The sequence below is a fragment of the Cololabis saira genome, chromosome 13, assembly GCF_033807715.1.
Source record: "Cololabis saira isolate AMF1-May2022 chromosome 13, fColSai1.1, whole genome shotgun sequence".
Lineage (NCBI taxonomy): Eukaryota > Metazoa > Chordata > Actinopteri > Beloniformes > Belonidae > Cololabis > Cololabis saira.
In genome coordinates, this window is record NC_084599.1 from 30,490,832 (window position 1) to 30,516,292 (window position 25,461).

Below are 25,461 nucleotides of genomic sequence, written 5' to 3' on the forward strand. Positions count from 1 at the left end.
GTGTCCACATGCCAGCATTTGGCTGGTTTTGATGACTGTTAAAAGGGTTTTTGAATGACTTGCACAATGTGATTTTTAATTGATCACATTTGCACTTCTAATCTTTGAGTTCCTTTCCACTACACTAACGTTATCTTCCCAGGGCTCATGTGATTTGGTGGTTCTTATACAGCATCCAGATACTTCCGTTACATGGTGGTTGTTCTCAGTGGTGGCCTAGAAATCTGTTGCTCCAGTGTTTACAACTAGAAATCATTGTCAGACACGTCTGTCTGGCTGTTAGTGAATTATTTGGAAATACTGCAGTGTATTGTATTTGTTAGGGTTCTAAGTGTTTTTCTAGATGACTCTTGTTTCTGAGAATACCAGACTGCGGGAAATAGGAGCGCTACAGACGGTCCTTCCTCCCTGCAGCTGTGAGACTACACAACCAGCACTGCTCACAGTAGACCACAAACAATACAAACAATCCTGACAATAAAAACCATTCTGCAACGGGCATAAATAACATCTGTAAATATCCATCTGTTTTTTCTTTTTGTATACTAGAATTTTTTTTTTATTTATTACTATTTTTATTCTCCTTCTTATTCTTATTCTTATTATTATTGTATATACTGTTTATAGTGTTATAGTGTTTATTATTATTATTATTGTTGTGTGATATTGTGTGATATTGATGCCTCTTGTTTTGCACTATCCCCTTTGCTGCTGTAACCTGGAAATTTCCCCTCTGGGGGACTATTAAAGGATTTCTTATCTTATCTTATCTTATACTGTATGCTTAGAAACACTTCCAGTGTTATCCGAACTGGTAATGATGTTGTGTATATTAATTTGTTTTTGATATCAGTCAAATAAAGTTGTCCGACTGAGCAATGGCATCTTGGAACCATCTCATTTATAAATACACTGTTTACGTTTTTTTTTTTTTTTTTTTTTTTTTTCTTACTGTCTGTCAAAGGGCTCTCGGTCTTTTGAGTTGAAAGCTTCTTTTTATGATCTTATAAGCATCTTTGTCCCATTTAAATGCTTTCTAACATCAGCATTTAATTTTCCTTTTTTCTTTTCCTCTTTTCCCGGTAGACTCACTTCTCTGTGCCAGAGACGTCGGTTTGTCAGTCGGTGTCCCAGCTGGAGGCTTTGCAAGCTGTAGTAGAGTGTCAACAGCCAGAGGCTGACCTGTACAGGTAATCTGCGTCTATATCACACACACTTCCAGGAGAGGAACACAAAAGTCTCAGTATAAAGAATAGAATACTTTATTGTCAATGTACCTGGGTACAGTGAGATTGAAAGCAGCATCACCTCTCCAGTGCAAGACAAATAAGAAACAATAGTGCAAACAATAAGAAATATAAGAAATATAAATAATATAAAAATATACAGGGAGGGGAGTATTGAAACCTAAACGTATTCCAACCATAAAATAAAGATTCTCCATTGAAAGCCTTCACTAAAAGTATCTGTTTCTTTACTGTACAGTGTATCCTTCTTGTCAGAGAGCCAAAAAAAACCTGGTAGACATTTTCTTCTTGAAGAGAAGCCTAATTTGATCTACGTTAAGAATGGACTCTGGGTTTTTGCATGACTCACCTGGTTGAGAAGTCGCTCCAAACGCAGAGGCCTCAATCCTTGACCTCCTCTCTGTCTCCCTGCTCTCTTGTTTCCAATACTAATGAAGCCCACTACCACCCCACTGCCACCCCATCCCAAAAAAATCCCCTCAACAACCCCCCCCTCTCCTCCTCTTGTAATCAGATTTCTGTTCTCGGATCAATCAGGCTGCTTGTCGCTGTGGCAGTTTCCTCTCATATGCCACACAAAGTTGCTGTTTCATTCTGTAAGCTGCTGTTTTTGTCACCCTGACATTTTCTTGACATTGCCCAGAGAAGCTGATCAGCCATCAGACCAGACTTTGTGGTGATTTAACCCTGTCCACTTACCGTATTGAGGCTTCCTGTAATGTTTAGTTGAGATCATGTGCAAAAAGGGCAGTAGATTCCATATTTGCATTTTACTTCTCTTTTCTGCTTCCATGTATGCACCTTTTTTACAGCTGTTGTGTTTGTCAATTCAAAACTGTTTAATTTCCAGCGGTAGTATTTCCATATAGCTGTAAGAGCTCTGCTACAGGATGGAAGGAAAGATCTTCACTTATTATAGTGTACTCATGTTTTCAGAACTTTTATCCAACTTAAACTGAAATGTCTAAATATGTTCGCCTACTATTTTGAACATTTGTTATTGTTGTTACTTTTGACATCATTTTGTGAGTATTAAAAACAAAAAGCACCACACAAACTCAGGCAGCAGAGACTTTCATAATTAAAATTATTCAAATAAAATTACATTTACTAGCAGAGAAAAAACAAATATTGCGGTTTAGTTACTGTGCATGTAAAAAAAAATGTATTTCCTCTTACATAATTTGTGCAGTTAACTTTGAGGTTGTGAACATATTTATGATCCTCATCAGTCCACTGAACAAAACACTTGTGTTTTCTTGCAGATTTGTAGGGCGTGTCACTATAACGCAGCACGGGGAGGAGATAGTCAGGTAAGATCAGCTGACCAGATTTGTCCAGCTGTAGTGGCTTATAACTGAAAATGGTGGTGTCTTTATGGGTTTTTCCAGTATCACTGAGCAGTGAACTGCCATGCCATCAAAAGGGATGAAAATGCTCAACAAAATGAAGCTACATGTTCATACATTCTCTAAATGCATTTTTAACTGTTTACTTTATCTGTATTTCTATTGCTTACGTTTATGTCAGACCACTGGGTCCAGAGAACTTGCTGCTGAGAGGAGCCAGGTTGAAAAATACCAAAGAGATTTTCGGTAAGTCGAAGTAGAAAGGAGAAGAAAAATGTAGCAAACCCTGACAAGAAGGAAGTCATCTGGAGAAGTGGCTTTTGTTGTTGGAAAAATTGAATACCCTCTGCCCTTATTCATTGAAAGATAAGGTAAAGAATAGTTGCTCTGGCTTTGACATAAACAAACCAGTCTCAGCGAGTTGTCCATCATTATCATGCAGGCGAGGCCAAGTTTTTTTCTTTAAATTCAAGGCTGCTTCTGTTGTCTAAATTTGACATGCTGTCTGTCAGCAGGTTTGATAGAAGTGTCCCAGTGTCTTAAGGGTGAACCATGTTCAATGCAGCAGCTATTCCAATGAAGGCCCACGGCCAGTTTTCTAATTTCTCCACGTGCATAGTGTCAGCGTCTTTGTTCGTAGGCCTTCAAACATGGATCGATCAGAAATGTGAAGGACAGGCCATAAACCTGACGTAATGGCTAAAACTACTGTGCTGTTGCAGGTGTTGCAGTTTACACAGGGATGGAATCCAAAATGGCCCTGAACTATAAATGCAAGTCCCAGAAACGCTCTGCAGTAGAGAAGTAAGCCATTTCTTCTAAGTAAACAAAATATTTTTGTTCAAGGATGCGCTTGATAAAACCTCAAACTTGAAAATGGCTTCTGTTGTCAGGTCAATGAATACCTTCTTAATCATCTACCTGGTCATCCTGCTGTTTGAGGCGGTACTCAGCACTATTCTGAAGTATGCCTGGCAGGCGGAGGACAAATGGGACGAGCCTTTCTACAACCAAAAGACTGAACAAGAGCGCAACAGCAGTCCGGTTAGTCTTCTTCACATATCAGAGGGATTCATTTCTTGTTGTTTTTATTCAGAGAGGCAGATTTAAGAGTTGGTGACTGCTGTCAGCATTCTACTTCATGCTAAAGGAAGAAAGAGCAAGATCAACATACACATTTTTCCACTTTTCTTTCCTCTCCAAATGCTCTCCCAGCTACTAGGGATGTTAATAATTCATCGATTTTCGATTAATTGCCGTTATGAAATTACCCGATTAAAATTATCGATTACAATTAATCTATTTATGTATTTATTTTTTTCGTTTAATTTCACCAGCTGGTATTACGCCCGGACCACATTTAATGCGACACAACGCGCCACGCCGCGCTCATAAAGTTAGAAGAAAGAGACGGCGGATATGTTTGGTTTTAGTAACATCATGCTCAGGCAATGAGTCTGCAATGGCCCAGACGGGAGACACATGTAGCTCAGTGCTTAACTTTTATTTTTAATCCACTCTATATTCTTCTGGTTGTTCTCCGATATGCTCCCCTAAAGCCTGAATTATGGTTCCGCCTTAAATCGACGCAGAGCCGCCGCCGTAGCCTACGGCGCAGGCTCTGCGTTGTTGTAACGCGGAACCATAAATCAGCCTTCACCCGGTACATACATAGGTTTCTCTAAACATCTGTCCCCGCTACAGTTTTAACTAAAAGAAAATGTGCTCCAATACAGCAGGTCTCATCATTTTATTTTGAACACTGCCAAAACTCTAACTTAAAACGTAACTAGAACTTAAAATTTGCTTGACACAAATGACACTATTATGGCTGCTGCTACTACTAATAGCCTTGAAGTGCACTTTATATTATATTCCTTGTGGTACAAAAATGTCTTTTTGTTACTTTTGTATCAAATAAATATTTGATTAAGAATACATTAAAATGTCCTTTGTATTTTATATAAGCAAAAAAAATTATGTTTGTATCTCAGATGGGGGAAAAACGCCGCTTATCAACTAATCGATGATCGATCGATAAGGTTATCAACTGTCAATTAATGAAATAATCGATAATTTGCATCCCTACCAGCTACAAATAATTGGTTAAAAATATAAAGATGAGACCATGCTTGACTCCTCATGTACACGCATACACAGATAAGTCTATAATCATTATATTTATTTGTCCGTATATATCTCATGAAACACACCAAAATTAGTCTTCTGTTTTTAACCCATCACTAGTTACACCAGGAACAGTGGGCTGCCATTTTTCCGGCGCCCGGGGAGCAGTTGGGCTGTTAAGTGCTTGCTCACCCCCCCTGGGGAACTCTGGCTCACCTCTATTGGCAACCTGGGCACTTGAAACTGTGTCCTCCAGATCCAAGCTGATGGTGGGGTGGGGTCAAGTGTCTGTTCTCTGACAAGGTATAAGAGGAATCTCTATCACTGAGCCAATCACTTGGCAGATCAGCCAAACTGCCAACACTAATCAGATCAGTAGTCTTTGTATGTTGAGTCACAAAGACAGAACACAGTAGCTGCACAACAGCCTCTCTGCTCCCCAGAGACACAAAGGAATACCTGCGACACATAAAAAGACCTCTTTCTAGATGTTCTATAACGGAGACTAAAGAAAGCCACCAGTCCCAGCAGTGTTTAACCTTTAACAGCATCATGTCGCTTCATCATCGCTCCTGCAAAACTAAGAATTCTTTCTTTGTTAAAACCTGAATATCCAGTTGTATCTATCTATCGCAGGCTTCACCTTCACACATATTTCTGTTTTGATTATTTCATCCCTAGTCAGACATGTTTTTGAGATTACTTTTGGTGCTGCTGAAAACAGTCTGAACGTGTGCTCTTCCTTCCTTCTTGTCACATAAAGTGATTAAGGCCTTAATGGGAACATATTACCCTGCCTGCTTTGATTTAGAATGATCTTTCCTGAGGCTCCATAATCCTCCGTGTGGTTAAGATGATTGACAAAGTTAGTGGCAGACAGCCTTAAACTTTGCCTTTATTTCCTTCTTTCTTCTTTCAACACTTATCCACTGCCTTGCACCTTTTTGCTCCCTATTTAATTAGAATTTCTATCCTTTTTTTTTTTTTTTTCTTTCTCATTCTACTTCAGATCTTAAAGTTTATATCGGACTTCTTGGCATTTTTGGTCCTCTACAACTTCATCATCCCCATATCGCTCTACGTTACCGTGGAGATGCAGAAGTTCCTGGGCTCCTTTTTCATCGGCTGGGATTTAGATCTGTACCACGAGGAAAGTGACCAGAAAGCTCAGGTCAACACATCTGACTTAAACGAAGAGTTGGGTCAGGTATGTGTGTATGAATATAATGAATACTAATACATTTATTTACTTATAAGTTTGAGCCATTTGAAAAACCAAAACAGAGCTGAAAGCACATGTATCGTCTTTGCATTGTTCATGTAAAAATGTTAGAATTGTCATGGTTTCTATTTTCAAGAACAAGCATCTAATCAGATATTGTTCATCCTGTGAAACACAATGTCAGTTACAATAACTATAAGCTTACTTCAACATGGCATCAAGCAAAATTACTTTATTTGTAGGCTTCATATTCTTCAATTTATTTTGTTGCACATACACTAATCAGAACAATCATTTTTACTCTATGAAAAGTTGTACAACTACTCTGATTTGTGAACTTTGCATGTCTGGTGTATATAGGTAGAGTATGTTTTCACTGACAAGACGGGCACCCTAACGGAAAATGAAATGCAGTTCCGCGAGTGTTCAATAAACGGAACCAAATACCGGGAAGTTAACGGCAAACTTGTACCAGAGGGAATGATGGATGATTCACCAGATGTTTCTACGGCTCACCTGGTAACTGAAACACTTGCACATATGGACAATATCCTGTTGGCAGAGATGTACAGCATCTCTGTTTACAGTGTGGCTCACTTCAGATGATGTCCACATTGTGTTTGATGTTTCTTTGTCTCTCCTTTCCAGATGGGTGAGGAATTGTTATTTCTCAAGGCAGTGTCACTGTGTCACACTGTTCAGATCAGCTACGACGCGCCCGACTGCCTGGTTGTGGGAGGAGATCCGTTCTCCCATGCCAATGGTTTCTCATCCAGTCACATGGAATACTACGCTTCCTCACCAGACGAGAAGGCTTTAGTCGAGGCAGCAAAGAGGTAGCATTTTTTTTCTCTTTATTTAAAGCTTCTCAAAGAAAATTTTCTATCCTTTAAGGAGCCGTCTGTAAGAAATGTCCAAAACTGGTACTGCAGTCACTTTCAAAATATTGTTGAGCGGCGTGTACCCTCCCCCTCCTCACCCCGACCAGAGGTTGCCAGGTCGGCTGCAGAATGCAGCAGGAACGTAGGCTGCCATGGCTGCGATAATTAGAGCCGAGCTGGCAACCCGGATGCCGAAACAATACTGACTTGGTGATTGGGAGATAGGTGGAGGGTGGAGCTTCAGAAACAATACTGACTTGGTGATTGGGAGATAGGTGGAGGGTGGAGCTTCAGGCCAAAACAAAAAATGACAACATAAACATCAGTTGAGGGCTGCAACTCCTCTTTTTAAACTGGAATATCCTGGCTTGAGTGCTGTTGTCAGTGACATAAGTATTTGAAAGGAACATGATTTTTAAATGTCTGTTGACATATCGGGGTCATTTTATGATTCGTTTTATTATTGTTCTTACATACAGCTCCTTTAAGTTTCAAAATGTTTTAACAAGGCTACATATGAGTGTCGCAGTATCCTAGAAGCATTACAGTTTACACTACTAATTTTTATTTATTTATAATTCATGTACTTTTATATTTCAGTTCATTTCAGCTGACAGATGAAAGTTTGTAAACTTAACAAGTGAAAAGTGAGGCAGGTTGTTGACAGTAATTCTCAGTTTGTTTGTTTTATCGGGAATCAATCCATCAACTGTCTTCTTACTTGAGTGATTAAATGCACATACAGTCACAACCACAGTACGGGACCGTTAACTCGCCCCTTCAGTCCATCACGTATCAGTTCCATCCTCTGAGCTGGTGTGCAGCTCCTCCAAAATCAGCGGGGATAATTTGCAGCTTTGCTCTTGACAAAATGAATGAGAATCAGAAATATTTTATGAATCCCTGGGGAGATATTGACTTTTATGTCTTCTTATTCCTCTGCAGTTTAAGTTAGCAGCTCAAGTTAAACAAATTCTCTTTCCCAGGGAAGATGCATTTATGTAACGAAGGCAGAACACTTAGCTAACTAAGTATCAGTTATCCAACTGATGACGCAGTTGGCCAAATTGTAGTAGGCTTTAATAAAATGACATGGGGAGAGGTGGGGGGGGTTGTCCCTACCTGGAGTTAAATATCTGCTTGTTGTCAGGGAGCCTGGAATCCAGTGTTTCCTTAAACACCTGGAACAGAACTTTGGTGGAAAACCTTTTCTAGGCCCTCAAGAACTCAGCTCAAGTTCTGAGTGTTTAAAGCCTGACAAGTAAACAGTCGTTACAACAATTAAAAGCTGTTTTCACAATTTCTTTAGCATAACTTTGATATAAAGGTAATATGATATGAACTGAATAAAAATAAAGTTAAGACACATTTATGCCATTTTATCAAACTGATCAACCTTTTGGCCCTCGGGCCTTTATTTTATTGTTGGTTTGGGTTTGTTTTTATTCTTTCAAATTGTATTTATTAAGATGTAATTATATACATGAAGATACATTGAAACACACCTAATTAAGCTACAAATTAGCTTGAATCTAAAATTTGAACTAATACATTTACTTTATATGAGCATTGCTTGTTTTTCCATGTTATTCCAATCTTAATGTGAAGATCAGTGTTCCTGTCTGCACTGCAGTTTTTTTTTGTTTTTTTTTTTCATAGGTTTGGATTGTACCTAGTAGTAGGGATGGGTACTGAGTAGCGGTAATATTTATTACCGATACCTAATTTGTTCAGTCCTGGAGTCCTGGCAAGATGTCACTTAATTTTTACGATGCAGAGCATCATAAAAAGGAAGCTTGTGCATCTTGTATCCAGTCATGTGGGAGAAGACACACTATCAACCTAAAGCAGTGTGGTGTGTTTATCTCCTTCCAGCTCCGACTTAGTCTTGTCAAATGAAGGTACAGCACTTGTTAAAAAAAAAAAAAAGTTTTTAGTTAAAAAGTGACGACACTGCGTCAGTTTGAATTTCTGACAGTAACATTGATTAATAGCCCCACAGGAACCGCCAGTCAGGCTGCAGCTGCAGCTTCAGCTGTAGTGATGGAAACCCACCAACAGCAAGGGAAAGATAATGCAGGAAAGACTGGTAGAATGTCCCAGAGCTGTCATGGATTTATTGTGAAAGATATACTGACCTTTCCTTCTGTGAAGTATTTGGTTTAGGTACAGTAAGCAATATCTGCCAGTGTTTATTTTGCTATCCTTTGTTTTGACCAGAGAAAGAATTGGATGATACTGTTACTTTTCCTGTTACCGTATACAAGACGGTATGACTTGTACATCACCTAATTTTACTCGCTGTGGGTAAAATTACTGAACATGTTTATTTTCTTAAATAAAGACTACATTAATTGAAGTAATTGTAGTATTTTGGGTGAGCCAAAGAAGGGAAATACCAGAATTCTCGATTACATTCTGATCACGTATATCATATCTGGTTTAGATGTTTATTTATGGTCATGACCAGAGACGGTATATTTTTCTTGTTTTTTTTGTTGTTTGTTTTTTTTGTATCCATTTTGCGTTGGAGAAGCTTAAAGTAATGATTTTTTTCTAAACTTAAGCACTTCATACCATACTTCTAACTTCTCTTCCAAATTACAGAAGCAGATATTGGTAAGACCGGTGTAAAGTATCAGTATCGATAAGCAGTACCCATACCTCGCATTTTTGATTTGATTGTCACTCCGGTATTTAAAGGTCAACATTTTCTGTCTGTTAATAATGTAGAAAATTTCTAGCTGTGACTGTTGTTTCTTTTTTCTTTCAGGATTGGGGTGGCCTTTACTGGTAGCTGCGGAGATGTCATGGAAATCAAAACATTTGGAAAATTTGAAAAGTATGTGCTTTTGTACATCTCCTGAATCGGAACGGTTTTAAACATGTTTTGAGGATTCTCTTAAATGTACAAAGAAATGTGATTGGATCAACATCAAAAGAAGCGGATTTTTGTCAGGATTAATGTAACTTCAGATGTCATCATTTGTACCATGTAGTTCATTATCAGTGCAGAATGTTGGAGTAAGTTCCTCGTGCTGTTGTTGTTTGTGTACTTTCATAACCTTAATGCAGCAGGAACAGTAATGAAATCTAGAAGGCAGGCAGCCAGAAAGTTAAAGTGAAATGACAAAATTTGACAAAAAAATTAGACCAAAATGTGGAAACGGTGACTCTGAAAAATGACATCCTATGATTGAGAAGTTTGTAAAATCCCCCTTGGCAGCAATATCTTGAAGTAATTGATATGAATGGATCTGTGTGACGTTGATGGCCTCTCACTTCATTACGTGGGAATATTTTCCCATCCTTCTTCACAATATTGCTAGTGTTCGTTGAGGTTTGTGGGGACTCATTTACGGATAGCCCTCTTGAGGTCTCGCCGCAGCATCTCAGTAGGGTTGACGTCAGGACTTCGATTGTGCGGGGGGGGATGCAACGTGCCCAAATCGAGCCCAAAACGATTATTTATTTAAGATTTCTTTTTGTATTTCACTGTAGGATTGCAACTAAAAACTATTCTTGAGACGATTGGTCGGCTAATTGGATTATCAGAATTATTAAATGGCTCTTATTTAGTTTCAGCTTTTACATTTTGCATGAGGTTGTTTAAAGGATGTGCTGATTAACAATAAAAGACAAGAAAGATGGACAATTTATTAAAAAAATACATATTTTAATGAGCTTTGCTGCCAGCCACCGTTGTTTTGCATCAGCCGCTGCCATATTGTGCACATGCAACTCAGCAGAGATGGAAAGGGACGGAGGTGCCTCACTCTGAAGAAAATGCGTGGTGACAATAGCGTCTTAAGCTGTTGCGCGTATGCAGCAGAGATGGGAAAGAGGATGATGTCTCACTCTGTTGAAATTTTCTTTTTATTTACAATAGTCAAAAATTACATTTGTTGGCGACTATTTTTATCATTATTTTTTTTGTTAACATCGACTAATCCTTGCCACCCTATTTCACAGCCCAAACTTTGTTTTGTATAACTGGTCACATGTGCTGATGATCAATTGATCAAAGTGCATTTGATATGAAGTGTCTTAACCTCATAATCTATTTGGTAGTATTAAGTGGTGTATTTTATTTTTTCCTTGCAGTCCTTTTTATCTTTTTTTTTTTTAATAATGTCTTCAGTTGTGTGACTTTATAATAGAAAGACAATGTTTTTACTTTCTTTTTTTCATGAACGTACAAGTTTAAAACGATAAACTACTATATGTCTGCCCAGTAATTTTAGCCCCACAACGTTACCAGGCTTTGTTTTTGTTTTCTTTTCTTTTTTCCTTAATGTTTGTTGTTTTCAGGTATAAACTGCTCCATGTATTAGAGTTTGATGCTGACCGCAGGAGGATGAGCGTCATACTAGACACCCCCTCAGGTAACATTACATGCTTCTCTTGGGGAAAAAAAATGAACCAAGTCTAATTAGTCTTAAAGCAAGGGTTTCTTAATGATGCTTTCACCGTCTGCTTTTATCTATGTCAGTACTTCCTGGTTCTTACAGACATTTCATAGGAGTTTCCTGCTTCTCTGTTTACTGTTATGATGCTGTTACATCTTGCATTCCATACCAAGAGATCAACATTTATAAATATCGCAGAATAATGGATAAATATGATGGAAATTCTGACAGCTGTATTAATGTCAAATGAACTTCAATAATCTGTCATTCAGTTCTTACAAAATATTTTAAAATTGGGTTGAGAGAATTTTAATGTGATGGATACAGGTTTTAAAATGTATATATGTAATTTATTTATTTTTTTGTATGTGTACCTTTTTATACATTGCACATCTTTTTGCTGTTTTCATTTCCAAGGAGGAAAAGTGCTGTTCACCAAGGGTGCTGAGTCGTCCATCTTGCCCTTCACCAGCAGTGGTGAGATTGAAAAGACAAGATTGCACGTTGATGAGTTTGCCCTGGTGAGAAATATTCAATTATTTACATCTGGTTAAATCTAACTCAAAATCCTAGTATTGCATCATTTTGTTGCAGAAATTACAATTAATTAATTTACACATCATCAAAGTCAAAGTCATTTTGCTGAAATGTTCCCTGAACTTTAATCTGCTTTAAATCCATAATTATTGATTCTTCATCCAATGTGAATCATTAGCAGTTTTCATTTTTCTCAATGTAAAGAAGAGCAGTTATCGACTTTTATTTGAGACGCAACTAATTTTGCGAATCACATTTGTTACTTCAGAGACTAAAAACATTTTCCTGAGCATAAAATACCACAAAATGTTTTCTTTATTTTGATTTACACATTTCTATTATCCGACTGTGAGCCTGGTATCTCCTCAGTTACCCCTTTTACACCAAGCTGGTTCCAGGGCTGGTGCTAGTGCTGGTGCTAGAGCCGGTTCGCGGTTGGTTCTAAGTAAGAACCGTTTGCTTTTACACAGCTGGTGCTAGCCTGCAGCTGGCCAGAGAGCGACGTCATCACGTCACCACGCCCCCTCGTTTTCATCCCCACCCTGATCAGGAAGCTGAGAGCCAAAAGCTGTTTTAATTTCAGCTGTAGCACTGTTAATATGGCACTTTATTAAGTTTTAATATTTTTTCAGGTAAAGTAACCCTTTAAGATCCCCAACCTGGGCCCAGTTTATCCAAATAACGCCTGTTAAGAAATTTGCTCTGAAAATTTCGGAATTTCTGGCTGACTGCGGGCTCCGGAGCTGATTTATGGTTCCGCGTTAAATCGACGCAGAGCCTACGGCGTAGGGTACGGCGTACGGCGCCCGTCGTCGCGTAAACTACGCCGTAGGCTCTGCGTCGATCGTCACACCATATGAGGAAGCCGACAGTTAAAAGCTGTTTTAATTCCTGCTGTAGCGCTGTTAATATGGCACTTTATTAAGTTTTAATATTTTTTTCAGGTAAAGTAACCCTTTAAGATCCCCAACCTGGGCTCAGTTTATCCAAATAAGGCCTGTTAACAAATTTGACTCGAAAGCCAGCAGCCCCGGGGGACAGCAACTCCTCTCCTCTCCTCTCCTCAGGAGCTCCGCCGTAGGCTCTGCGTTGGTGTAACGCGGCGGAACCAGAACGGCGGGCTGGGACGCGTCCCCGCGGGCCGGGAATTTTTATGAAATAAATGGATGGAGCTGCGCTGCATCGGCGGGCTCCGCAGCCTCGCGTCCAAGCGTCCCGGGGCTGGAACGCTCCCCCGCGGGCTCGGACGCGAGGCTGCGCCGCTGCATCGGCGGCACGGAGCCCGCAGACGTTACTGTTGGTGGATTGTACCGTAGACCACTGCTGCTTCTGTTTTACATCCATTATTAAATAAATGGATGTAATAATAAAAGAGTCTACTAACTTAACCACCATCTTCAACGCTACGTTGTTTAAAAACGGCGCTCTTCCGGGTTTACTCTGCTCTGGTTGTTCAGTAACACCGTCCCCAGCCCCGCCCCCAGCCCCCAGCGTAACTGGTTCTTTGAGCTGGCCCAGCAGCTCAAAGGGGCTGGCGTAGCACCCGTTTTGAGAGCCAGGAGCCGGCGCTTAGGCTGTGTAAAACCAAAGAACTGGTGCTAACTCTGGCTCTAGCCCAGAACCAGCCCTGGAACCAGCTTGGTGTAAAAGGGGTAAGTGATTACCTTTTTCTCTGTCCATTAGACTTCGCCACAGCACACACACACACTCACACACACTCACACACTCATATACCCATATCATGTCATCACACATCAGTACCCTGAAGTGGCTCCTTGGATGAGGTTGATTTGTGCTCACCATCTCTTGGCTAGTTCTCTGAATTAAAACTGAGCTGTTTATAATTAGTTTTTGATCGCTCTCATGTTTTCATCTCCTTTTCCATCTTGTCATTCTTCATCCACATCTTCTTGACTTCACGTTTATCTTTCCTTATGGTCCAAATTTACTGACTCATTCATTTATTATTGTTCAGTCATTAAACACAATGTTTATTTGGTTATTTATTCCTCACTTTTTTTTGTCATACAATTTTTTTTTTTTTTTTTTTGTCTTCAATTTTACCAATGTGGTGGTTCCATTGTAGAAAGGGTTACGGACACTGGTGGTAGCATGTCGCCACTTCAGTCCAGAGGAGTATGCTGATGTGGACAAGCGGCTGACCGCTGCTCGCACGGCGCTGCAGCAGAGGGAGGAGAAGCTACAGGAAACCTTCACCTACATCGAGAGAGACCTGCATCTCCTGGGAGCAACTGGAGTCGAGGACAAGTATGGACACTTTCACTCAAAATCAGAAAAATATTCTGTTTTCATCACATTCTTTTTTCTATTTTCTTTTTCTTTTTTTTTTTTACATATCTGATCTAAAAATATAGAATAACCACAGTAAATGTTGGGTGTGGATCGGATACATCTTTGCTTCTCTAACTGTTCATGTACAGATTCAAATAAATAGTATATTTTAATCAAACTCTATAGCTAACAGGGTTGCAAAATTCCGGGAATTTTCAAAGTTGGAAACTTTCCATGGGAATTAACGGGTATATATGGGAATTAACGGGAATTAACGGGAATAAATAAGAAATTTACAGAAATGAAGGTTGGCCCTTAACAGGGAACTTAAATATAGTTGGGGGAAATATATTGTAGCATAGTCTTGGCTAAAACAACCAGATTTAATGCAAGTACACTCCTCAATCACATGCACACAGCACATTGCTTACTGCAGGGCTATTGAGGCCACGCCCCCTACAGGCACTGTGCATTCCTCCATCACATGCACAGGTGATTTCTTGAAGCCTGGAGGCCACACATTTGAGCTCAAAGCACAAGACTATTGAAGCCACACATTTGAGCCCACAGACTATATAAAGTCAAGTAAGTTTTGATAATATTATGGGGTAAATATATTTGGTATTAATGTTTAACTTGCAAATATTAAATAAAAATGTATTAACACAGTAGCTAGCTAGCTGGTAAGTTAGGTGCTAAATGAAAGCTATTTTTCATTTCATTGACCATTTAAGAGGCTAGCTTATTATGGTGGTAGCTACCTCAAATTTGATGCTGTTTTTTCTGACTCCAGCAAGACTGTTTTCTGTAACCATTCAAGAATTTATACATCAATTGTCATCAATTGGATATCTGCTTATGACAAAATAAATATTTACATTTATGTTTGGATATGATACAGTTTGTTTAAATTACCCCCAATTTCCAGTTAATTCCCAATAATTCCCATAAATTCCCATAATTCCCATGGAAAGTTTCCAATTTGGAATATTTCCAAAATTCCCCAGCTTAACTTCCCATGGAAAGTTTCCGGAAATTTACCGGAAATTTTCCACCCCTTTGCAACCCTAATAGCTAATAACTTTATATATAAAAAAAATGCTACTTAAAAAAAAGATAAATACATATGTTTTTGTCTGACCATTGATTTAGTGCGTTATATTTCAGTACTATTATAACATTTGGAAAGAAACAAGTTTATGTTTTTAATATATTAACCTTGCATCCTCTTTAATGTCTATTTAACAAAAAAAATAGAACTTGATAATGAATGTGGCCAAATTGAGGAGAAAGATGCTGCCTGAAGTCAGAACTTTTATTGTGAACGGTAATTTCTGCCCATTGTTACTAACTTTGCATTCCTGCAGTCAACGTTGAACACTTGAAACAGCCTCAAACTAAAACAGGAACCTTTTTTGTGCTCTTAGATGATCAATTCAATTTTATTTATATAGCGTCTATTACAACAGAAGTTGTCTCTAGGTGCTTTCCAGAGACCAGAACATGACCCCCGAGCAATTATTACATAAACATAACATAAACAATGGCAGGTAAAAACTCCCCTAGTGGGAGAAAAACCTTAAAGGAGCTTGAGGCTCCTTTAAGAAATGAGACTCATTAGCGCCACCTTCGCCATGACGGCCGTCGGGGGTACTGCAGCCAACAGCGAAGCCGGCACGGGAGAACGGGGAGAACGCAGCGTCATTTGACGTCACATCCGCAGGACAGCGCGGGACATTCCGGTCACAATTGCAGCACATTTTGCAGCACACAACCTGTTCAAGGCAACGGAGAGATACTCTAGAGGGCTCATTCTTTTTGGTTTGGAACGCTTCATCTGACATTATTACTAGAAAACTTAAAACGTATACGAATTTTTTTCATAAATCCTGCCTCAATCCTGCCTCATGCTCCTTTAAGACAAACAGTGGCAAGGAAAAAACTACTAGGTCAAAGCTCTGTTTTAGACCAGAATGACATTAGAAAATATAACACGCTTTCCAGATAAAACAGCTGCTTATTAAAATAACTGTTAAATTAGTGACCACAATGAACATATAACCGTCCCATATATATAATAAACAGAAGTCCAGGGATTTTGTTTGGCTGGAAACATCCTCCATCATAACAACCTAACAAACAGGGAAAAGTATAGGATTCAGTTTATTTCCAAGAGGGGCTTGTTAAGAAAAGTCAGCTGCTATTATCAGGTTTTCATTGTGAATGGACCAGACTTGCCCTCACACAGATTAGGTTTGTCTTCATCTTGGCTGACAGCATGCTGAAGGCAGTTTATAAACTCCTCCCCTGTTGCATTTATTCCAATGAGAGATCACCTTTTTAACCTTTGTTATGTCGTCAGTCAGTCTCGCACACAATCGTGAAACTCACTCGTTCAGTTTGACTTATTTGATCATGCATGCTGTCGTTAAGCAGGTCATTCTCCCACACCTTTTTTTTTAATAAAAAAAAATGCTTTACTCTGTGTGCATATATCAGCTGCAGTTTTTCATTTCTTTTCCCATTTATAAAAAAGACATAAACAAACTGTCATAACTATTGAAACCACAACTCAAACTTCTGAACAAGTGAAGGCTCAACTCCTTCCAGCAGATTGGCATTAAGCATATTCAGTGTTTTATATCTTAATTGATAGTGGTTTACTTAGAATTTTAATTACTTAGCAAATCTGAAACATCTTGACAGTGCTACTTGGGAAGATTTAACATCCGTCTATGTCAGGTAAAGAAGACATATTGTAACGCAGGTCTTTGTTTCACCGCTCCCTGTGAGGGTTAGTGGTTTTGGTGGCAATGTTGGCTTCACATTTAGTCATTTTATGTTGCTCCACATCCAAATTTCTCACCCAGTATTGTAGCCATTCTCTTCCTGCAGAGCGTTAGTCTTCTGACTGTGATGGACTCTTCATGTGTTCTCCAGTAAAACCAGGAGGACTTGATGAAACTTAATTTGTTCTTGTGTCATTATCAGTCACATACTTTTTCACCTTTCGTCCGACCTTACGACCAAACGTGTGAAACTAATTTCATTTCCAGCAGCCTTCATTGCACTTTGGGTTCATTTGTAATTAGCACAACGTGCTGAACTACAGTCGTTTTAATTGTGGCTGCCACTCCCAGGGGCGCCTCGGTGCCGGGAGCCTCCAACGTACAGGATTGACAACCAACCTGACAGAAAGTAATAATGGGATATTAAATGGTAGAAAATACATTTTCAGAACAGTCACATACAGCCTTGGGGAGAATTTCCAACAATATATATAGTCAGCAGAGAGATGCACATGCCACCTCACTGAGCCTGTCTGAAAATGAATGTTGCTGTTTGTTGGGATCCACTTACCATCTGTTCCTCACATAAGCCTCAGCTTTCCTTATTGTGTTTATCTCTCTGCTCTCTCATCACTGCTCTATTTCTGTGTGTGACATGATTTGCTCCCAGGGTCTTTTGTGGTCACGATCGGAGGATCTCCTCTCTTATTGAGGGCCAGACTTGTATTTCCAACTGCTTTCAGTGTAATATAAAGAATGCCCTCCTGAAAGAAAAACATCATTTTAGATGATATGAACTGTCTGAAATATTTGCTGTAGCCAGAATCAGAACATATATGAATGTTAAGAGGAATTAATTTAAAAAAAACAACCTGATGCCATGTTTAACCTTCTGCTTCCCGGAGATTGATCAGATGCAAATATTTATAAATCACTCCACCTCTTTCTTATACACAATGTTTTTCATGTGTGCTCTTGGTGCTCTTTCTCCATTTTTATCCCCTAGACTTCAAGACAAAGTCCAGGAGACGATTGAAGCTCTGCGTCTGGCAGGAATCAAAGTGTGGGTGTTGACGGGTGACAAGCATGAGACGGCGGTCAGTGTCAGCTTGTCCTGTGGGCACTTCCACAGAACCATGAACATCCTGGAGCTTCTGCAGCAGCGCTCGGATAACGAGTGTGCCGAGCAGCTACGCAGGCTTGCCAGAAGGTGTGTGTGTGTCTGTGTGTGTGTGTGTCTGTGTCTGGGGTTATGTTCTGTAGTACTGCCAGTTATGAATGTTTGAGAGAATAGTTTGAAAAAGTAGAATGTGTTTTCTGTAAAAAAAATTAAATGGTGGAGTAACAAAAATGATGTTCTGGTTAATGAAATAAGTTTCATTATTATGATTATTTAAGCTCTTAATTTGATCCCAGGATAAAGGAGGATCACGTCATTCAGCATGGCTTGGTTGTGGATGGGGCCAGTCTGTCTTTGGCATTGAGGGAACATGAGAAGCTCTTCATGGAAGTGTGTAAAAACTGCTCAGCTGTGCTGTGCTGCCGCATGGCCCCACTGCAGAAAGCTAAGGTAATGACGGCACCCATGCACCCTTCAATAATCACAACCATTACCGCTGCAGGAGAAAATCTACATGTCGAGATGAGCGATGGCTTAGCTTTTAGAAACGATGATGGCTTTAACTCACCACTTTTTGTCGGAGTATCATTATGATATAATTGATATTGCAATACAAAATGATGATTTCATCTAATGAAGTAAAGCCTGTTTCACCACCTTAGATATAGATATAAAAAATAAACATGAATTAGTAGTAAATAAATATAAAAAAATCTGCCGGCAAACCACTCAGAGAACATTAGCATAACACTTTGTTCACCGCTGCTGTCCAGTCACAACTATTCAGCAGCAAAATTAAGCCACAGTCACAGTTTATGGGTGAGATTAAATGTTTAGTGCTGAACTCAACAGCAAAGCCTCTTCAAACCTGTGTTGTGATAAAGATAGAAATAATGATGACTTCATTTATGCATGTGATCAGCTCTGATTTAAATGAAACAAATTTAGTTTGAATGACAAATATTCAGTTCTCTGCCTTAATTTTTTTTTCTCTAATTACCCTCACTTGAACTTTTAAATCGCATGCATTTGTTCATGTCAACTTTGTCAATGTCATTAAATGTGTTGTTGCTACTTTTTTTTTTTTTAATTTTTAGGTGGTGCGTCTTTTTAAGACCTCCCCAGAAAAACCCATCACTTTAGCTATTGGGGATGGAGCCAATGATGTCAGTATGATACAGGAAGCCCATGTGGGCATAGGTAAATAAATGTTGTATATACACACATAAAGTATGTCCTCAAACTCAACTGTTCTTCTGGAGGGTCATTTCTGCTGCTTGTGTTTGTGAATCTCCAGGTATCATGGGGAAGGAGGGTCGTCAGGCCGTGAGAAACAGTGACTATGCAATTGCCAGGTTTAGGTTCCTGTCTAAACTTCTGCTGGTCCACGGTCACTTCTACTACATTCGAATAGCTACCCTTGTACAGTACTTTTTCTATAAGGTAAGATCTGCCTGCAGTTAGAGACCCCCTCACCCTCAAAGCCTGCCTTCAAAGTTGTTTCGCTTTCTGTGACGTTGGCTGTTTGCATCAAAATTTAATTCATGAGCATCTTTTTTTTTTTTCACCTTGTCTGCACTTGAATTCTGCAACAAAAACCACAAACGAAACACAAAACCGACACGGAGCCGACCAAAACATTAGCAGCAATCGACCCAAATCTCGAGATCCATACACAGTCTGAACTAAGCTACCGCTAACTAACCCCAAAAACTACCGAGCAAGCATGCAGGTGAACAAATTCATGAGCATCTTAGCAATAACACATCTTTGTCGGACCACAGCACGCACGTGTGAGTCTTCCTTTTTCATACATTACTTTAACCAGATTTCAACAGACTCCAGTATTAGTTTTTAAGTCTCCAAGGATATAATATGCTTTCTAACCTGACGTTAGGTGGCTGAGTAAGAAGTTGCTGAACAGTTTAGCAACCTGGTACTCGGGCATGTTGCGTTCCATCAAAGACGTGTTATTGTGACGATGCTCTGCGATGCACCATTCACGTGGATGACATTTTGATTCAAACAGCGTATGTCGCCCAAACGTTACACAACTTTGCAGACATGTTAAAGGCTCTTCTTACAAGCAGCTGTGATAACTATAATTATTGGAAGAGGTTTATACATCACCTGTTATCACTACTGTATTCAGCTGTTGCCTTTCTTTGCATTTTAATGTGTTTCATTCTGTCTTCTCCAGAATGTGTGTTTTATCACACCCCAGTTTTTATACCAGTTCTTCTGTCTGTTTTCACAACAAGTAAGTCTCTTTGCTTCATTTCTCTTCATGTGTCCTTTTTTTCTTTGTTGATGTTGTCTCCCTCCCCCACCATTTCTAATATCATCTTTTAGGCCATTTCACTGTATTGGATCATCCAAGTATATCTTAAAGACTATCTTTTTCCTTTTCAAAGGCCGCCTTCACATAAGTCATTTTGATAACAAATAAGACTTTTGAAAATTTAATATAAAATTGAACAATCAGCAAGTACTTTATTGAGATTGTTTTTTGTGTTGATTTCACATTAGCTTTTCTCATTTTGCAGTAAATTATTTGTCACTACTTATTAGGGCTGTGCGATATATCGAGATTTTAATATATATCGATATATTTTCAAACACGATATGGTACGAGACGATATCGTTTATATCGATTTAAAAAATTTTTTTTTTTTTTCTATGATTTTGATATAGCTTATTTTGTGACAAATTGACTTGAATGTTTTATTTGAGATTTGCACAAATGTTTTGTTATTTGCACAACTGTCAACCTCAGTGGAAAGGTCTGCCTGTTACTGTCTACATTGTATTAATTGCACAGTGTATTTTAATTTAATTGTTATGCAGGAAAGGGATATTTGTTTTATTTCATTCAAGAAGCATTTTTATTCTATATATGCAGGCAGTTTATTTTTATTTAATTTGTTTTATACATTTTGATATTGTGCAGACCTCTGTTAATAAATGTACCTGTGTGACATTTGGCACGAGGCTTTGTATTAAAACTGACTGTTTTTTTAAGGGTTTGCCTCAGAAAAAAATGAAGCTAACAGAGATGCTATGCTATAATGCTTTGGGGGAAACCCCAATCATGGCACAGAAAAAATATCGAGATATATATCGAGTATCGCCATTTAGCTAGAAAATATCGAGATATGACTTTTGGTCCATATCGCCCAGCCCTACTACTTATTATATTTATATTATATAGAATTATATTTAATTCACTTTATAAACAACTTTTGGATCTGCGCTAAGAAATGACTTTGTAAGACATTTGCCTGCATATGTTGAAGACCAGTGGAAGACTATATCATGTTGTAAACTTAATTGTGTACAGTGTATGTACATAAACATGCACAAGTGTTCTCGTGCTTTCTTCCTGTTGTTGTTGCATGCTGGGTGAATTGGCGTATCGCTTTTCAATAATAGTTTGGTGGTGAGGGAAATGTTTTCTCTTTCCTACCTAGACTCTGTATGACAGTGTTTACCTGACCCTGTACAACATCTGCTTCACCTCGCTGCCCATCCTGGTGTACAGTCTGTTTGAACAGCTGGTCCATCCGCATGTACTGCAGAGTAAACCGGGCCTGTACAGGTGAGGCCATGTGTGATCTCCACGTACACTCCATGTTTGTCATCATGGAGAGCTGACAGAAAGCAGCTATTTTCCTATACTGTGAGAAGAGAACAACCTTTCTTTCATGCAAAGTCAAAATATTTGATGAAATCCATTCAGAAATGAAACCAATCTGTTTATCATCAACAGAGACATCAGCAAGAACTCTCTGCTGTCTTTCCGGACGTTCTTGTACTGGACTCTGTTGGGCTTCTGTCATGCCTTTATCTTCTTCTTTGGATGCTATATATTGATGGGAGAAGACACAACACTTATGGGCAATGGACAGGTGTGTGTGAGTGTGTTCGACATGATGTGTATTATGCATGTATTAACTCTAAAGTAAAATATAATGTCCTAGAGTGTCAGCCCAAATTTGAAAAATGACAGTTCAGTGAATTGAGAGTCACTAAAAAAAACATGGATAATACAGGTGTTTGTGGTGTTTTTTGTGATGAGTTACTTTTGTTAATGATACTAATCTCTGGCTGTTATTTCTTGGACTCATTCCCTTGATCTTGCTCTTTCTGGTCTATCTCTTATTGGGTTTTTTTTTGTTAACCAGCTGAATGAACAATTCTCTTTCCTGCTGCACATCTTGCCATCTTTCTTTCTGTCTGAAGTTTGCCATATCTGAATGCTCTCACTCTAATTACTCTCTTAATGGTGATCTAATTCCATCTTTTGTTAATCACGCCTTTTTCCTTCTGCCTTCACACCTTGCATGTCTTCAGATCTTGCGAGCTAACAGGCAGCTGGTAAGAGTTTGCTCTACAGTTGAATGCATGTCTCCTTGGGAGGTTAATGAAGGGACTCTGGGAGATTCAGCAACGCTAAACAGAGCCGTTTTATGGGATAAACTTAAATATCTCTGCTCAATAATGTTAATGTATTAGCTCACTTTGTGACACTTGGCAAGTCTTTTTTTGTCTTCCAGTTATAATTCGTTATATAAGACCAACAGACTGTAATGATTATTCTGTAAACAAGTTTTCTTTTAAGTCTTTTATTGGCGTCGACTCAAACTTATTTCCTTTATCGTTTCCAAACATTTGGGACTAGCTATTATTATTATTATTATTATTATTATTATTATTATTATTATTATTTATATATATATATATATATATATATTTTTTGTATTTTTATTTTTTATTATAAGCTTAGGTTTATGAACCTCATGCAGGTTTCATGAAAATTGGTTTTGGATCATTTTTTAATTATGAAAATACAGTAGAGATAATCTTATCAATAAAGAGGAACCATAGAGTTTTAAACTGAATTTTCGATGAGTTTATCTATCTCTGTCTATGAATGGATGGATGGATATATATATCAAAGCTCATCTAAAACTGTCTTTAAAACTCTATAATCTACCTTTTTATTGATAAGATTATTCCTCTTATTGTTCCAAAAATAATCCCAAAACAATTTTCAGCGCAATTGTCCTTCTCGTTTTTTTTCTTTGGATACGTCTAACAGTGACACTTGCTATCAAGCTCCAGCGTTCAGACTCCGGCAGGGCTCTGAATTGGCTGTCAACAAAGCTGCGCTCCTGCAGCTCTCAACCTGCAGTAATAAGTAGCAGTGGAACTCCTGAGGGAAGTCGCACAGGCCTCGCTGCAGACACAGTAACACCAGACAAGTTGTCCTCTTACCTCCCCAAGTGTAAACAGAAGCACTACTATAGATGTTAGTTCAGGGAGTTGGTTGCGTACACAGGAGTTTATCAGCTTATCAGCTGTTCTGCCACTAACCATGTTCGTGCATGTAAACTAAGCTTCCTTTTCTCTCTTCATAAAGTCTCGTCAGCTAGAAACATTGCTGTGTAATGCGGCTGACTGCTGATAACTGCAGTGTATCTGCTATTTCTTTTCTTTTTTTTTTTTTTCAAGATGTTCGGGAACTGGACGTTTGGAACGCTCGTCTTTACAGTTATGGTCATCACTGTCACATTAAAGGTAAACTACCTTAAATATAATGCTTCAACAAATGGACTTCTTCTAATAATAATTGATTTAACCTTCGATTTTAAGATTTAAGGTTAATAAACAGAAGTCCAGGGATTTTGTTTGGCTGGAAACCTCCATCATAACAACCTAACAAACAGGGAAAAGTATAGGATTCAGTTTATTTTCTAGAGGGGCTTGTTAAGAAAAGTCAGCTGCTATTATCAGGTTTTCATTGTGAATGGACCAGACTTGCCCTCACACAGATTAGGTTTTGCTCAGCACATCCAACAGTCTGTGGATGTCTGCAGTACTCGCTTTAATAGGGCCAGAGTGAAATATAGTAGGTTGTGTAGAGAATTATGTCAGTGACCATTAACTCAGAAGGATTATTTGTGAGGGGTTAAGGAGGTCACGGGCTCTTCAGGCCCGGTAGCAGATTGATTTAATTTGATGCAACACCAATCCCTTTATCAGTGTTTGACACCTAGCCTTTATTCTCCCCCTGTTGTGCGTGTGTGTGTGTGTGTGTCCTTGTCCATGGGTCCATGACAGCTTGCATTAGAGACTCATTTTTGGACGTGGATGAACCATTTTGTGACGTGGGGCTCAATCGCCTTCTATTTCATCTTCTCTCTCTTCTATGGTGGGATTATCTGGTAAGAACATATTCATTAAAAGGTTTTTCTTTTTTTCTTAAAGCTTTTTATTAACATAACACCATTATAATACCCCTAAAAAGACCTCTTTTTATTTGAGCAAACACACTCTGTGATGGCAGTGCAAAGGAGTTTGATAAAGATTAAACTCTATGAACCCTGATTCAGAAGTCTGAGTTAAAAGCTTATTTTTGGAGATGGAAAGTTCAGATCAGAGTTTACTGTACATGAGTGGCCTCGTTGTTTAAAATTCATGTTGTAATACATTTTGAAGGAGTATTGAAGGAGCCTGCATTAAACATGAGAGGCAAATTAACATATTTCAAAATAATGTAATTTCAGCACACTTCTACAAATTCCCTCAGTCATGATCTTTTCCCAGGAAAGTCATTCAAATGGTGCTCATTTCGCACTTTTGCTGCCAGCACGTTGCATCGGCTTTGGATCCTACAGCCACTCTTGTCACTGCAGTAAAATCCTTGTTGTCAGAATTCTCTATGAACATTTTCTGAAATACCCAGCCGGTATGATCGATCGTGGCCACTTTACTCGGTCTGTTCGGCTCACAGACTTGTGGGAGCCTCCCTGATAATATTGAGCCATAATTGATATTTGCAGTCTGACATCTGCACTGCTTGTTTAACTGTGCTGTAGGGGACTAATAAGATCACTGAGAGCTCGACTCCAGCTGCCACTGAGACCTGGATTTATAGTGAAAAGGGCGAAGCGAGCAGAGTCTGGCTGTCCACCTTCTATGTTTTAGAAGTCATAAATCTGAAGCTAAAATCTCTTAGAAAAAGCAGCTAATGGTTTCCACCACTGACAGTGTGTCTAAAAATTGGGTTTTTCCCTTTTTATTTTACAGCACATAACAATTTGTTTCCACTCTCGACAGGCCATTTCTGCACACCCAGGACATGTACTTCGTCTTCGTGCAGCTTTTGTCCAGCGGTTCAGCGTGGTTCGCCATCATCATTATCGTCATCACATGCCTCTTTCCTGATGTGATAAAGAAAGTCTTATACAGACATCTGCAGCCCACCAGCACGCAGAAGAGTCAGGTAACGAGCGTGTGAAGCGCAGCTCTACTCAATTCAATTAACTTTTCTGTGACATAACGTTCTTTGACTTTACCTCAGAGTTGTCTTTGCTTAGTAAAAAAGTTTTAGTAAACTTGGCTGTTTTTAAGCAGAGTTGACTTCCTGATGGGCTTTCAAGTAGTTTCCCCCCCCCAAAAAAAGATAAATCATGCTTTTGTAAA

At 38.9% G+C, this 25,461-nt stretch overlaps 1 protein-coding gene across 1 annotated transcript in view; it reads left to right on the forward strand.

Moving 5' to 3' along the window:
• Positions 1–25,461, forward strand: part of atp11b (ATPase phospholipid transporting 11B) — a 63,378-nt gene that overhangs the window by 20,979 nt on the left and 16,938 nt on the right. Inside the window, exons 7-29 of the mRNA XM_061738634.1 lie at positions 1,087–1,190; positions 2,513–2,560; positions 2,778–2,842; positions 3,319–3,400; positions 3,490–3,640; positions 5,733–5,930; positions 6,306–6,464; positions 6,594–6,781; positions 9,600–9,668; positions 11,138–11,211; positions 11,653–11,756; positions 13,859–14,040; positions 17,860–18,063; positions 18,270–18,423; positions 19,071–19,173; positions 19,271–19,416; positions 20,174–20,233; positions 21,444–21,571; positions 21,743–21,881; positions 22,327–22,350; positions 23,488–23,553; positions 24,097–24,200; positions 25,096–25,261. Coding sequence (XP_061594618.1) covers positions 1,087–1,190; positions 2,513–2,560; positions 2,778–2,842; positions 3,319–3,400; positions 3,490–3,640; positions 5,733–5,930; positions 6,306–6,464; positions 6,594–6,781; positions 9,600–9,668; positions 11,138–11,211; positions 11,653–11,756; positions 13,859–14,040; positions 17,860–18,063; positions 18,270–18,423; positions 19,071–19,173; positions 19,271–19,416; positions 20,174–20,233; positions 21,444–21,571; positions 21,743–21,881; positions 22,327–22,350; positions 23,488–23,553; positions 24,097–24,200; positions 25,096–25,261 — 2,718 coding nt within the window. The remainder of the gene's footprint in view (positions 1–1,086; positions 1,191–2,512; positions 2,561–2,777; positions 2,843–3,318; positions 3,401–3,489; positions 3,641–5,732; positions 5,931–6,305; positions 6,465–6,593; positions 6,782–9,599; positions 9,669–11,137; positions 11,212–11,652; positions 11,757–13,858; positions 14,041–17,859; positions 18,064–18,269; positions 18,424–19,070; positions 19,174–19,270; positions 19,417–20,173; positions 20,234–21,443; positions 21,572–21,742; positions 21,882–22,326; positions 22,351–23,487; positions 23,554–24,096; positions 24,201–25,095; positions 25,262–25,461) is intronic.